Source organism: Corvus cornix, chromosome 17 (assembly GCF_000738735.6).
Source record: "Corvus cornix cornix isolate S_Up_H32 chromosome 17, ASM73873v5, whole genome shotgun sequence".
NCBI lineage: Eukaryota > Metazoa > Chordata > Aves > Passeriformes > Corvidae > Corvus > Corvus cornix.
Genome location: NC_046346.1, coordinates 4,068,562 through 4,084,946, shown reverse-complemented (window position 1 = coordinate 4,084,946; position 16,385 = coordinate 4,068,562). Strand labels below are relative to the sequence as shown.

Sequence of the window (16,385 nt, the reverse complement as noted above, 5' to 3'; positions counted from 1 at the left end):
TGTTTCACTTCATTCCTTAAACAAAAGCTGTGTCTCAGGTGAACACCCTGAACAACCTTTGCTGATTTGTAGAGATTGGTATCACAAAGTTGTCATTGGACTGAGGCATGACTGGTTTGGTTTGTCTTGTCTAAAACTTGCTACCAGTGCCAAAGACATCAGAAGTACCCTGGACTCTACTGCTTTTACAGAATTTTCCCTCTCCAGTTGGTGGCAACTTCCAGGAAAAACAGTTCCAAAGTAAGGGCAACCAGGAGAGAAAGTCTTCAGGTTTCATAATGTTTCCTCATTTGTGAGAGAGAGTTACTGCAGAAAAATCTCCCTCCTTTCAGCAGCAAAAAGAATGAAAGGGTTGTGCATGTGGGTTTGGGTGCTTAAAAATAACAACAAAAATTAAAATACTGACTTAGCAGCTTTTCTTCTTTCTCTTCCTGGAGACTTTGGAAGCTTGCTGAGATCAGAGCACTCCTTAATTGCTGTATCCAGGATTTCACCACACAAACTCCAGCCATCAAAAGGAGCTTGTATGAGATGAGGTAACTTCTAAAAATAATCCCTGCCTCCCACAACTGAAGCCAAATATACCTCCTATTCTTGTTGGAGCAGAATCAGCTTGTGACAGCAAATGCAGCATCCTACAGAAAGCCCATAGAAAGATTTCAAAACTGCATTTGATGTTTTGCTATTGCTGGCTCAAGATGCATATTAATGCTTCTCCCCAGGAGAGAAAGGCTCTTGTGGGACCAATATAGGTCAGGCAGAATGTGCAACAGAAGTGACATAATCTTTTTATTGTAATCATCCAATTTTCTATCTATTGGATTATTTAAGAGCAAGAGCTTCTATTCAGATTAGTGTTAGGTTAGGAGGGAAGAGAGAGCACAGTCTGCTGAGGAGGAGGAGGAGAATGGAGAATAAGGATTCCCCACCAATGGCTAAACCTCAGAAATCCAAATAAGGAGCTGCTTCTATTGGGTTTGTAGGGACAAAAGAGTGTGAGGGTGAGTTTTTGCACTACATGTAGCCCCTGGGAGTGCTCAACAGAGCCCTCATGCCAGAGGGTCATGTGAGAGAATGGGAGATTCCCGGGTATATTTTTCCCATTACTCCATGCCCAGTGATGCCTCATTCAATGGAGGCAGAGCAGGAAACAAAGGTAAATCACTTAATTACAATCTTGTCAATGAGCAGGACAAGTCTCCAAACACTTGCATCAAGAGGTAAGACAATGACTGAGTTAGTCCTGTGGCTTGGAAAAGGCTACAGGAGTAGCAAATGTGGATTAAATGGATCCCATTCATTGAGTGAAGCAGATGAGTCTCAGGTGAGAGGAAGATTTGCTAATTTTGCCCAGTAAACTCTGGGATTTTGGTTGGGGAACAGAACCTGTTATTCTTCCCCCTTGGCCAGGGTGCTGTGGTCCCTCAGAGCACGGCTGGGGCTGCACACTCAGCACGGGTAAGAGGGGGAATGTCCCTGCCGGGCTGGGGAGGACAGATCAGGATTCATCACCTAAACCACACTTTCCAAACCAGTTTCTCTTTCGTCAGCACATCACAGAGCTCTGCAAGATCTGGCTCCTTTAGCTCCCACTGCCCCATAGTTTTTACCCAAAGCCTGTCCCAGCTGAGATGGGAGCACTGATATGCAAAGGGAAAATAAACCCCAAACCAATTAGTGTTAGCAAGGACAAGAGTCACTAAACCAGCAGCCACAGAATGGCTGGAAGAGTGAGCTGAGAAAAAAAATGAGAATGATTGAAACAGAGAATTGTGCTGCCTATTACTTTTACTATTTTACAAATGAATCCAAATCCTACATAGTCCATTGGACTTTTCCTACAGTTTCTCTGTCTCTCTAGTGCAGGCAAATTTTTTTGTACTGATTTAGCCCCTCGATTACCACATCATTTTTCTGTTGTTTTTTTTTTTTTTGCCTGAAAATGAGGAGAAAATAAGATATAATTATAACATTTCTTCTTTGCTACTCATCAGATTTTTGCATGTCATCAACTGAAACCACATCTATTATAAATACACAATATCCATCATTTAAATTAGGTCAAAGTTTTAAAAAACGCTTTGTAAGATTTTTCCATGTAAGAATGATTCAATCACTATCATGTTTCCTTGATGCAACTATTTTGGGATTTAGCTTGTTCCTTGATAGGAGTTAATTAAGTCATTTACATGTAATTTCCAAATATGTAGCTGTTACAAAAGGCAGCAAAGAAATGCAAAGGCAAAAAGGAACCTGAAGAAGGCAGCCAATCTTTAACAAAAATATTTCTGATATAAAAGTGAATCTGAGGAATACATATTCAGTGATAAGTATTCCAGTCCATGTCTGGTAAACTCTCAGATAATGGCAGCATGGTGGGGTCACTGGGGTTCTATTAGCTCAATTAATGAGGAGTAAGATAAGGCTAACACCCAGCTCTTCAAACGGCTCAAAAATAGAGCTGATAGTAATGGAGTTATTAACCTTCACCAGCCATTGAATTTTGCTGCTGATTCAAACTCCATTTCCTAGTTCAGGCCTCCATTAATAGGCTGTTTATTACCCCTAATCCACACTGGGATCAGCTGCAGAAATATGAAAGCCCCATGTAAAGACCAAATAGTTAAAAAGAAAAAAAAAAATCTTTTTTTTTTTTCCATTCTGATTTCTCCTTTTTCAACATATTCACAGGTTCTTCCTTAGAAATTAGGAACTTCATTATCCTAAACTGTCTGAATGCATGTTCTCAGCAGCGTGGTGAAAAAGAAACTTTAAATATATTATGTAAAAAGATGACATAATTGGGAACACAGCCACATCATTTTGAAGACCAAATAGAACCCTGCTGGAAAGCTTGCACTAGAGAAGCTGTTGCTGTTTATTTTCTTTACTGGGAAAGAAACAACTTTAATTTTGGAAAAATGGGTATTAGAAATATATTACAGATGTATTGTTAGGTCAGTCCTCTGGCTCATCCCTCCCCTGCCCAGCTTTGTCTGCTCACTTGTATTATTTGTAATGTAATTAATCAATACTGGAAAGTAAAACAATCGACCCTGGATTCAGATCAGAGGGACAAAACCAAGGAAATAATGGAGCAGGGGAAGTGGCAAACCCAGGACAGGCAGCAGCACTGATGGGAGGGCTTGAGGAGAGCTCCAACACCAACCTGGCTGCAGCTTTCACTACAGAAATCTTGAGTTAAAGGGTCTTATTAGACTCTTTGCTGAGTTTGGACTCACTCAACTGAGATTTTTGACACTTTGTACATTTTTGGTGTATTTTCAGTGAAAGAGACAATGTTTAGTTACCACATTCTACACACAAAAGATGTTTTTCCAAAATCTATCACAGTAACATCTGATAGAATATCAGCAATTATGAGTAATGGAGTGAAGAGCAAAATCAAAATGTTTATTACCTACACCTCCAGTACACAGTGCTGCCCTCAAACCTGACTGCAGGCCTGGGTGTCCCACCTCTGGAAAAAAACCAGCTGGAATGCCCAGTGAAGGGAAAGAACAGGATGATCAAAAGAGTGAAATGACTTCTAGGAAAATAAAAGGATAAACAGATCAAGGTTCTTTGTCTGGGAAAGAGGTGACTGAAGGGCACACACAAGAAGCTTAGAAAATCAGGAGTGTGGAGGGACACGACCAGGGAATGTCTGTAACTGTTTCTCAAGAGAAGAAATGCACCTGGAAAAAATTATGAAGTATTTTCATATGACACCCAGTGAAATGTGAAAGTCCTTTCCATGTGATTTGGTGGCCAAAAGTACAGCATTGAAAAAGAGATTATAAAGTCAAGGAAAAGGGGTGATTAGAAGTTTTCCAGAAGATCCTCTGGCTCAGGGAATCCTTAAACTGCTGATTGCCTTAAGCTGGCCTGGACCCAGCAGAGGAATGATCAGGAACCAGCTGAAGGTGACAACCAGAGATTCACATGACACTGCTGACACTGCTGCTGCTGCATCTTATTTAACTCTAAGCTTGGGAGAGAGCAAAAAGGATAAAAAATATTTTGGTGGATAATACATTGAGTTTTCAGTAGAACCATCCATGGCTATACTACACATTTCTTATTGTTGCTCAAGCATTAATTAAAAAAACCCCAAACACCCATTAACACTCATTTGGGTGAGGAACTGAAGTCAGTCCTTTGTGTCAGTGGCTCAGGGCTTTAGAAGCCACCCTGTGATTGTCTGTGGATTCCTGCTCAGGTCGGCACTAAGTGGTTAATGGTGTCTTTTACTCCCCAGCTGAGAGGTCATTAATAGATTCAGCTCCTTATTTGCCCTAAAGGCTGCCCCAGTTCAATGCCAGGAGGATCCTGTCCACTTAGGCAGGAGCTGCTTCACAGGGGGAACACAGAAAGCAGCTCATGTCTTCTCTGGGCTCTTTGGGAGACAGGATTTCCTGTGCCAGTCCACGAGCACACCCTCACTCTACAGCAAATTCTACTTTAAAGAAACCCCCCTACTTTTTCAGTGGGAATTGAATTATTTTCCTTTTTGTTCCAGAGCAGTTCTTCGGATGTGGTAGCTGATGCTGTATGAGTTTTTTTCATTATTACATTTTAACAAACTTTATAGCCCATTTTGTTTGTTTTCAAATAACTTTATTTTCCTTCCTTTCCACCATCAATTACTAGGTTTGTTTTTCTTTTTATAAGATGGAGGAGTCAGGAGACTGATCCTGCTCAATGCTATATAATTTAGTATTATGTGTAGTAGCTTTATGAGGTGGGAGTCAGATAAAACATAGTATTTGAACACTAACCATTTATTAGCTCTAAGGAATAGATTTGTGACTTGACAAGCAGACAATAACTCTGTGTTCTGATCAGCCAAAGAGGTCTACTCTGAGTTCAAAAACCAGAGTAACATTCTCTTTCACAAATAATTTTGTTTACTGATGTGACTAGATTTTAATAATAAACTTGATATATATGTAAATTTATTTTAATCTAATTTCATCAACAGAGCCCTCCTAAAAATGAGACTTTGTAGATTGTTCTGTCTGATTTATAGATTTCTGCATCCTATTCCCAGATTGATTTCAAGGCTATAATTCTATCAGGTTTTTCTCCTGATGTCAGAAACACCACCTCTGCAGATAGTGTTTTATAACTAGCATCACAACTGAAACTGAATTACTGCCCTGCTATCCCATGCTGCAATATGTCCTTTTGTTTATAATCACCCTCTCTGCCTTACATCCCTCCTACTTCAGCTTCATGGGAAATATCAGTTCCAAGATCAATCAGGGAGCTCGATGTCTATTTTTGTCCCTCACTTCAACCCCTGGATAAAACAGTAGGGACCAAATTCTAGACTCAGACATGAATGTGCAGAGCTCTTTAAAGCGAAGGGAGGCTGAGCAAATGGATCAGTGCTGAATTTCCACACATCCAAGCCTATAATGAGTTGCTCTTCCTCCCTTGATGAGGTCTCAATCCTGTGAAGGAGCACACGGGGCACACTCGAGTATTCACACTGATCTCGGGGACTCAGACATGTGTTTAGGGATTCAGCACCTTCCTTCTACATGCACAAGAAGAATAATCCGTGGGAAATGATGTTTAACTGAGCCCAGCACAAGTTTTGAGATTCTTTCTCCATTTTTTTCATGCAATGGATTCCTGTTTAAGATGCAAATCATCTTACCTTGGATAAATAAAGTTACTGCTGTTTTCACACACTTTCCTTTTTTAAACCTTGATGGATGACTGGCAGCTCCCTCCCTCTGCACTCCCCTCTATTCTCTCTCCAACTCAGCCTCGACCTTTTCCATCCTTCTCCTATCTCTGTACAGGCGGGGATCCAGGGCAACCACACGGGACACACAGGAAGAGTAACTTTGCAAACTTAAACATTGATGTGGGTATTGCACCTCTCCTACCAGTACTTTTTAGATAAGAACATCTTCCTTGGAAGCAGAAAGATTCCAAATTTCCAATGTATGCCTTTGGAATGGCCACTGTGCCAGCCAGTGGGATGGACAGAACCAGGAAGGCCTGGGAAGGGAATGGAAAAGCCCCTCAGCTTTGATAAGTGCACCAGCACTTTAAATCCTCACCACCTTTGGACCAGCTGTGAAAAGTAACTCTATTTTATTTGCTTGGCACTTGTAACAGTTCTCTTTGGATGCTGACGTCTCTCATATCACATTTCTGAACAATTCATTATAGCTCAAATAAAATGTAATTCTTATGTTGTTTTTAATTATTTCACAAAACCCAAAAGTCTCATAATGAGCTCCTTGCAATACCAATATATTTCCATGGTATTACATCAGTGCTGAAGAAAGAAGATGTAGATTCCCCCCTACTGCTGCAAATAAAGTACATCTTCTCATATAACCCAAACTTTAATCCAGTTCTTATGGTTTGGCTTTAGAGGCAACTCAAACAAATAACCAGAACAACAGACCTCTTCTCTCTCCCACAGTTTGGCCATCTGGAGCATTTGTCAGGCCAGGGCTCTATTTCCTACTCTCCAGGAGCAGGACCCCTTTCCCTGCTAAGGAAGCAATAAATAAGATGCAGTAGCATAAATGATGTCAATAAAGATCTGTATCTTTCCACAAACAAATTTTTCATATCTATAGTATCGTGATGGCTGGATTTCTCTCTTACCTGTTGGGATTAATCTGTGCTTTTTGCAGCTGCTCTGCCTGCTCGACGTCTCTGGGGAAGCCAGAGAGCACCCAGCCATTGGTCAGGCAGTCGAGGGCGCTCAGGCGTTCTGTCAGCCGCTTCAGGACAAGGTTGTCTGGGACTGCAAAGGAGGAAAAAGGTGACACTTATTCTGTGTGCTGAGTCTGCAGTGAAGGGAGATGCAGACAAGTCCTTCTGGAACTAAACCACGCAGTTATTCCCATTTATGACTGATTGACATTGGGCATTGTTGGCTTCTGCATATTTACTGTCATGGAACCCCCAAACTCACAAGGAACTGTAGGACCAAAGCAAAGTATTTGGTAAAACCTGGTGCCTACATAATTTTGCAATGTACTTCTTCCTCTCAGCCACACTGGACTGATGTCACAGTGACACGTGTGACACAATCTTATCAAAATGCAAAAACAGTGACCTGAGTTGTGGAAAAGAAATCCTGTAACAGGAAAGGAATTTCTGAGCATTCTGGATTGAACTCAGCAGGTGGAAATGGTTCTGCCACAACAGGCTATGTGTGCTACTGCTCCAATGAAGGCTTGAAGATTTTGTAACTGAAAATAATTTTCAAAATGAATTTCAACTACCTTGAACCCCTAATTTTAGAGCTAAAAGCTCTTCTTCCTCTGGTATTATTTTTCTTTATGGCAAGAGAGAACATTAGCAAGATGCTGACTGGGATTACAACTACTATGGAGCTTTTAAAATTCTATTTAGTGGGACACAGTGGTAAGGAAGTATCCTGCACACTTTTACTAGAGTCTTCATAAAGTCGAATATTGCAATCAAGATACTTAAGTTTTGGGTTTGTTTTTTTTTTCTTTTGTGGGAGGAGGGAGCTTGCTCAGAATTAAATGATTGAGTTCAACGAGAGTGACTATAGATTTTCCAATGACCGTTGTCATGTCTTGGGCTCAGTGTCAAATAACCCCACAAAAAGGACATCAAAATCACCTGGAGCTGCTTCCCAAAGCAGCAGCCAAAACAATTCCCAAGCAGCAAGGAGAGCCCCTTCCCTTTACCTGTCTAATACGGCAGAGCCTCTACTGAAAACAAGGCAGAGAAATTGCTACATAAATCCCCATCATGGCAGGTTGATGTTTTGATGCTCACCCTGCCATCACATCTGCATACAAAAATACAACAACAAGTGCTTGTAGGAGAGTGTATGTGTCAGATTTCTAACACTGCACTTCTCTTCAGGACAAGCTGACAGCAATCTGCCTGGATTTTAGCAGAGTGAATTATTAGCAGTGCACAGTTCTACCCCAGGAACAAGCAGGTTTTAAACTGCAATAATAGAAGCCATTTGCTTCCTGAAATTCAGCATTGCACCTCTATCATGAAATTCATGGCTTCTCCTTTAAATAATCAAATTACTGAGTTTACAGAACTGCACTCAGGATTCAATGTACCAGCAAAAAGGGAGGAAAACCACAGGGAATTAATTAGAAAACAGATTAGTGTATTAATTGAGGATATCCACTTCACATTATAAGAGAACAAGTTAAAGAGAGTAATATTCTCCATCTGCTGAAAGGAGAGAGAAAAAAAAGGAATGGAATAAACCCACACGCTTGACAAAGAGCAAAATGACAATGCAAAAACTGGGTATTCTGTTAAAAACAGGATTCATAAAATTAATTGTACAATAGCGCAGCAGCAGGAAGGAATTGTATCAGATGGATGCTTCTCTATCCAAGACCTGAGCTGCAGGCAGGCATGGGAGGAATAACAGGAGAATTTCAGTGCTCCTTCCAGGGCAATTCTCTCCACACCCTCCAGCTTACAAGAATTAATACAAACCCAACACATCCTAGCAGGAATAAAGAAAAACAAACAAACCCCACATTCTCTTTCCCAAAAATGCATTCCATACAAAGACCTGTGGAATTTTCCCATAGTCCTGAATTTCTGCTTGCTGAGTCCTGAATTTCTGGCTGCAGCACTAAACTTTCTTCATGTGTGTTATTTTATGCCATGTGTGTTATTTTATGACAATTCCTACTGGAATCGTTGACATGGATTTACAGAAATGTCAAATGACACGATTTTATTTTTTAATTTCAGAATGCTCCAAACAGTTTTGCAAGGAATTGGAATAAAACCTACAAACCCATGAGTAAACCTGCAGTAGGATTCTGCCAGAGTTGACATCCCTGTCAGATGAACAGGGGATCAGGGCAGAGGCTGAAAGGCCTGGGAATGGCACAGAACGATGGACATCCTGTGCTGTTGAGCTTCCAGCAGATCCTGGGAGATTCCCCAGTTCCAGGGGCCAGATTGCTTCCATTCTTCATAGGGGAAGGAGAAACACTGCAGCCTATGGGGAAATTCAAAAGCAATTGTGATGGGAACCCAGCAGCATCTCCTGGGTCTGAGCACTTCCCACAGGCCTTCTGTGAATCCCGATGGTCAAAATCCTCCACTGTGGTCACTGCTTTGGAGCAACACTGAAGCAATCACACGAGAGGAAAAAAAAATCGAGATGCAGTGACAATTAATTAATAGTTTATCTAATTACATGCCAGGTTTGGGGTGTTTTGAGGGATGCTGGGGACACTTGACACCTCTCTCCCTTCAGCTAGGAGTGACTGCAACACATCAGCAACACCCTTCAGACTGTTTGTACACCCATGTACACATATACATCACTGAATAATATAGATGCTTACATATTTTCTGTGCCTCCCTCTAAAGCTTGATGGTGAGAAATAAAACATAAACAAGTCAGACAGCAAGCTCTGCTCTCCTCTTGATTAGCAAACATACCTATCACTTCAACACAATGGGGGAACAGAGCTGCTTGGCTGCTCGGTGGCATTACAAAGTACATCAGCTGCCCTTGAACAGGAACAGTCACACTTAAAACAGCTGCATTAAAACTGTAAAACATCTTCCACAGACCAGAGGGAAGGAAAAAAAAAAAGAGAGAAAAAAAAATCAGTATTATTCTTATTTTGTAGTACAGACAGAGTAGGTAATGAAGAACTCTGCAGTACAGGATTCCTTTTCACTCATGTGGAACTGTCTCTGGAATGGAAGGCACATTAATAACCTGTAATTGGAGGGGGACACAGCCTATGAGGAACTAGCCAGAGGTCTCCTGGCCTCAAGCACACGACCCAATGGGCATATAGCAAAGTAAAATATAGAGCTTTCCTGATGAGACAGTCAATCTACATGTTTTAAGGAGATTATGAAGCACAAGACCTTTGAATAATCAATTCCTTTTCAACATAAGATTGTGTGAGTTTCCGACTCTGAAAGTTGGGGGAATGAGGCTCGAGAGAGATTTTACTTTATCATTAGAGAAGTCCAAAGGTAGGTTTTTTGTAAAAATTACAATGTGCTGCTACAAAGAGATATCCAGGCTAGGTAAGGTGGGAGCATGTCTCTATTAGGGTGAGAAATCAAGGCACAGGAGTAAAATTCACCCCTCAGAAGTAAAGCTGCAGAGCCACTGAGCTGCAGTGATTCCTGAGAGCATCATAGAACAGCTGTGGGTCAGGATCACAGTGAACCCCAGGCATGGAACAGCAGCAGAATGAGGCCACAACCAGCTCCAGACAGAAATGTAATTTGTTCATGCCTAACACCACACTCCATGTCTCCTTTATCTCCAAGCCTGTCTTCACCACGTTAACGATCAAGACCACACCCCTGAATTGGCAGCTGCGGATCTAAGAAGTGATCTAATCAGTTCAGGGGTTTGATCAGGCAGGGGACAAGGAACTGAGGCTTAAAGTGCTGCAGTTCGTGCTGGAACTGCTGCGTGGACACCCAGAGATTTTTCATCTCCAGGGCTGTAAATCAGCACCTTCCAGCAGAACATTTAAAAAATAAATTTACTTCTCAGAGCTTCAAAGGTTTTCACAGGTATCAGGTACTTCTCATGAGCAGTACATCCTCATGAAGCCCACAGGAGTGTGGCCTATTAGCTCTTCCCCAATCCATGGATCTGCAGGACTAATAGAAACCGGGATCAGGCAATCAGTTACAAAATCAGGCAATCAGTTACAAAATCATACCATCTGCTCCAGACAGAAGTAACAGAACATTAAAGGCACAGTCTGAGAGGGGAAAACACCACTTGAGAGATTACAGGGCACTATTCTCCAATAACTTCAGTGCTGTCAGTGTTCCAAGCTATACAATTATCATATTTAAATTGATACCTCATCTGTATATTTCTCTTTAAAACAGATGTTTGAAAGGTATCGGCTCACTTCTCCAAACCTATAAAACCTCGATTCTAAGTACAGCATAAGTGCATTTACAGATATAAATTCTGTCAGCTTTGTTCTCTAAAAGGTCCTTTTGACAATACTGTCCATCTATCCTTTATCCTGCTTATAGAGATTTTTTTTAGCAAGGTCTGAAGACTTTCACAGCTAATTCAGACGCCTGAGGCTTGATCCCAGCAGTTGACAGTTAACATCTTGTCCTGAGTATAAGCCACTGCCAAAGGCTACTTTCCTGAATTGTCCAGGAAATCCCAGATTTAGCGAAGCATGAGACATCCTTATTTTATTGCTCTAGAAACTCTGGGTGATTCACAATGAGTAATTGGCTTTTTCTATTCTGTTTTCTTGCCCACATTAAGGTCCTCAGAGATTGTATCGATTGAGATTGTGTAAATTGGTTTTTAATGTGTTTGAGAACGATTTAGCAGTGATTTACCATCGCGTGGGCTGATCGATAATTTAGGCTAATTCTCCGAGCCGCCGGTGGGTGAGGATGGGCAGGTCTGCGTGCAGCCGGTTCGGGTACCGTAAATAAACACTCGGCCGAGTGCTCTGCAGCGGCACCGGGAGGAAAACACCGACTTTTGCCTCGTTGGAGCCAGGAGAAGGGGATCGGCTCCTCCGGGGATTTTCCGAGGGGCTCTGGCCCCGCACACCAGGGGAGGAAGTCCCGGGAGGCTCCGACCCCACGCACCTGGAGAGTCCTGGGGAGTCCCGGGGGGCTCCGGCCCTGCGCACCCGGCGGGGTCCCGGAGTTATCCCGGGGGTGTCCAGCCCCGGTCAGCCGGGGGGGTTCCGGGTGGTCTCCGTCCCCGCAGTCCCGGAGGGTCCCGGGGGTCTCCGGCCCAGCGCACCTCGGGGGTCTCAGAGAGTGCCGGGGGTCTCCAGCCCCGCGCACCAGGAGGGTCCCGGGGTTGTCCCGGAGGGTCCGGGAGGGCGCCAGCCCCGCGCACCCGAGGGGTGCAGGAGTGGCCAGGGGTTATCAGGGGTCTCAGCGCCGCGATCCCGCAGGATCCCGAGGGGTTATCCCGGGGTTATCCCGGGGGTCTCAGCGCCGCGCTCCCGCAGGATCCCGAGGGGTTATTCCGGGGTTATCCCGGGGGTCTCAGCCCCGCGGTCCCGCAGGATCCCGAAGGGTGCCGGGGTTATCCCGGGGGTCTCCAGCGCCGCGGTCCCGCAGGATCCCGAGGGGTTATCCCGAGGGGTTATCCAGGGGTTATCCCGGGGTTATCCAGGGGTTATCCAGGGGTTATCCCGGGGTTATCCCGGGGGTCTCAGCCCCGCGCGGCCCGGCCGCCGTTGGTTGTTCTCTGTCGCCACCCCGCGGCCACGCCGCGCAGCGCAGCCGGTCCCCGCCCCGCGGGCAGCAGCGGCCGCGGCGCCGCCGCCGAAATGTCGGGAATTCGGGGAAAACGCGCCCGCTCCGGGGGCTCTGAGACCCCCCGAAGCCCCGGCAGCGCCGGGCTGGCACGGAAACACTGAGAGCGTGCCCGGTTTTGTCGGGTTTGAAGAATGGACGTAGAGGCAGCGCAGCAAACAGCGGCACCGCGGGCGGTGATCCATCAAAGGCACCATTCCTACAGAAATCCTGTCCCCACTCGCTCGTTTTACACACACACACTGAGAAGGGCTTCTATAAGAATCGGAGTAATTATTTTAATACAGAAAAAGAAATAATTAAAGTATTATTAAATATTATTAAAAAAATTTTAATAAGATATTTAATTTCCACCTTTAAATATTTTTGCTTTTTAGAATATATTAGAAGCAGTCTTTTCTTGTTTTTATTTTTTTTTGTAGTTTTTGGTCATTTCAAATAGGAGTTAACTGTATTAAAGTGGAAATGGTACTATTTCTAAAGCAGGTACGATGGCAAATTATTGATCATATAATCATCATAAATCATACAATACAGGATGAATTGAGACCTTCAGAAATGCCTGTTAAAGGAGAGCAAATGATTCCTCACAGGTATCAAGCCAGAGATTCAGGAATCTACATCTGATCACATTTAATGACGAGATAAGGTTCCAGCCCCTTACACTACTTTACCTGTTAGCAGCAATGGAAATTCAGTCCAAACTGAGGATCCAGCATGCAAACAAAAAGCTTTTTTCCCCCCTAAGAATGGCCTCTGTGCTGTTTTCCATGGATTTGCCTAATGGCCCCGGCTCCCAGGGAGTCCCGGGATGATGCAGTGGGCTGACTCCAGGGTCAGGATCCACACACCTGGGTTCCCATTCACGCTCCCTGATGGTAGCAGGGCTCCAGCTAAACGAGGTTTTCTGCCTCAGTTTACCTGTGTGGGAGACAAAAGCTGCTCTGAACTGTCTCACAGGGATGTGTCTACCCTGAAAGTTTCTAAAACCAGTAACAAAATATGTATTTGTACTTCTTTTTACTCCTTTGGCTTCCATGGAGGGACTACAGTTAAACATGAGACAGCAGCTGCAGTTTGAGCCCATTGGACTCATCATCTCCATTATCAGCCACATTCCCTATTTCCTCCTTATTTCTAGAAGTTCAGCTCTACTGAAAACCAGAACAGAATTTGACCTACAAACCCTTTTTGATAGTGATAATATTAAAAAAAAAAAAAAAATTGGTCTGATAAACATGGTGAAAAATGTCTTGGCTTTTTACACCAAATACTGCTTCCCCATGGGATGAGAAGGGAGGATGCTCAGCCAAACCCAGATTTTTATGTTAAACTCCAAAAAGGGGGATGCTGACAACATGCAATGTGCTTTTCCTTCTGGTCTTTGTATAAAAACTCCTATGATATCTCCATCCCAAACTCAAAACCCCACTAAATTCAAGTCAGCAGCTCTTTGCGGAGGAGACAGTGCCATAAGGAAAGGAACCCCCACTTTCCCAAATTTTTAAGAATGACTGTCAGCAATGAAGATCAATATAAACATAAAAGATTAATACTTCACATTTATATTGTACTCTGCTGTTTAAAAGCCCCTGACAACCACGAGGCCCCAGATGGCCAAGGGCCACACCTTCACTCAAATCCATGAGGGTTTGTGGCACTAATATTGGAATATTGATCCTCCAGCAACGGCAGGAATGGTGAATATCTCTGCAAAACAAGTTTATATAGGCAGAACCATATCCATTAGCTGACTGATTATCACAATTGCTCCAGAAAACAACTGCACTCCTCTCTTAAATCAAATCATGTTTATTTTGCCTGGTCTGGCTTCCAGGGTTGGCTTTTTAGGGTGGATTTTTTGGTTGCTTTGTTTTTACTCCTAAGTGGGGTGGCCTTTAAAAATGTTTTTGTTGACCAAGGCTCACTTCAGCTCTGAGTATCTGTCAGACAGATACACCAACCTGGATTGTGGAATAAAGAAAAATACATTCTAGATTTTCAAATAAAGGAAAAGGGAATTCTAATTTATCACTTTGCAGTGATTCAACACATGGAAAACTAAAACTCAGGGAAGAAAATCACAACCTACTGCCAATATGTCAGCATTTAAAACTTTCTATTCTACAACCTTGCATCTTGTATAGAAATATGGCCACCTAAAATAGAAAATAAAAAAATTTAATTTTATTATGTTCTCTTGACCACCAATTTTCTCCTAGTAGGAAAAAGGACTGCTACCTATTTTCCATAAAAAAACCTTTGTAGCAGTCCCAGAGGAAAAGTCAAAAGTTTGACTTGAAAAACGGAGCTACTTCAAAAGCATTGTCAAACAGAGGTGAAGGTTTCTTAAAAATGCATAAATTAAAGTGTGGTGTATTCATAAATATCTCCATAACTTTACACAGTATATTTGTGAGAGAGGTGCACATTTAGGGGAGGTATAGAATTGCTGTAAAACTAACTGAAATAAAGTAGAAAATCGATTTGTTTATTAGCTCCTGTTTGGGCTCTCTGTGTGTGTGCGTGTGTGTGTGTGCATGTGTGTGAAAAATGAAAGAAAAATGGAGAGTTTTTTTCAATAATAAAAAGGGAGTTGCACTGCAGGGCCCCTAAAGCTTGTGAAAAATTAAACTCGACGGATTCAAACTGTCCTATTTCCACTTCAAAAGAGAAGAGGCACTGAGCTCTTCCCAACTTATCTTCAAACGCCCAGCACCCTAGAAAGTTTCTTTAAAAAAAATAAAGTCTCTAGTTCCCCCAAGCACTGTACCCGTTACTGTAGCTGCTGTCTCTCCCTCTTCTAATTATACCCATGTGAGTCTATTAATCAACTTGTAAATTATTTAGAGAGCCATGCGCTGTCTTCAGCCAATACAAACACACTGCATGCAAAGACTTGCTGAAAACCAATGGAGCTCCCAAAGGGTCTCTGCAATGTTCAGACAGCTTGCAGCTCGCCAGTACAGCACTCTTAAAAACAAGAAATAACACCAAGCTTACCCCCTCAGATATCAAGATTTACTCAGCCTTTCAACTCTGAAACTCTGCACGAGTTTTTAACAAAGAGGAAGCTGCTCCATTGTCAAATCTGTGTTTCATGCTCAGTGATGAGAATATTAATTTGATGTCAAAAAAACCCCACAAACAAACAACCCACCCCAAACCAAGCAAAGTGTTTTCAGTGAGGCTGTGATCACAATCACCAGGGGACCCCAACTTTCAGAGGCTACACCAAAAAGCACCCCTTTAAAACCATGGCAATTTAAAATAAGGGGAAAAGGAAGCTGTATTTGTACAAGTAATAGTTTTCATTAGAAAACAGGAGAAATTAGGGAATTCCAGATTTTACCCCCTACGTGCAGACTGCCATTGGGGACAGCTTCAGATATTACTACTTTAAAAAAATAGAAAAAGGAAGGGGAAAAAACCAACACAGATTGTGTGTGTTCAACTCTAACAGGCTGCAAACAGTGCAATGTTACCTGTGTTCCACGAGTCACTTCTCTTACCACCTGAATCTTCATTTTGGTGGGAAAAAAACCAATTACCCAAACTAACAGCAGTTCTCCCAGCTGAAAAGCAGAATCTTACTGGTTTGGCAGTGGTTTTTTTCTTTGTGCTGCTTTCCTGCCATCTCACTTTTCTTGGCTCTATTTATTACAGCCTCACAAACAGATACATTGATTAGCAGTGATCACTCCATGATATTTCATCACAAAAACTGGACAGAATGACATGCAAATTTCAACTGACTGATGACCTTCCCTATCTTTGTGATGCCCCCAAAATGCTCCTGCTTGTCTTTTCATTAATAAAATGCAAACAACTCAAGGGGAAAACACCAGGGACATTTAGGTGGGGAAATCAAAAATGTTTTCTGCAATTTTTTGTTCTCCCAGGATATCAAATTCTGACAGACATCTTTAAGATGGTGAACAAAGATCCTGCAGATGGAATTTTAAGTTACTGTGTGTCCATGTTTTCAGTGAGACAGGTTCAGCAGGCAGTCCAGCCCTCCTCAGAACTGGAGCAACCTGGGGACAGGAATTCTGCTTAAAGGTCTCCTTCAGGCCTTTCTA

General features: G+C 42.7%; 1 protein-coding gene across 4 annotated transcripts in view; it reads right to left on the bottom strand.

Annotated features, from left to right (window-relative positions):
• AK8 (adenylate kinase 8) overlaps positions 1-16,385 on the bottom strand; it is a 66,175-nt gene that overhangs the window by 19,984 nt on the left and 29,806 nt on the right. For 3 of the 4 annotated variants that reach the window (XM_039561947.1, XM_020584481.2, XM_020584479.2), the window contains one exon: positions 6,640-6,781. In XM_039561947.1, the coding sequence (XP_039417881.1) occupies positions 6,640-6,781 (142 nt within the window). Of the gene's footprint in view, positions 1-6,639; positions 6,782-12,658; positions 13,225-16,385 lie in introns of those variants that run through there. The other variant, XM_039561948.1, reaches the window with a different exon arrangement.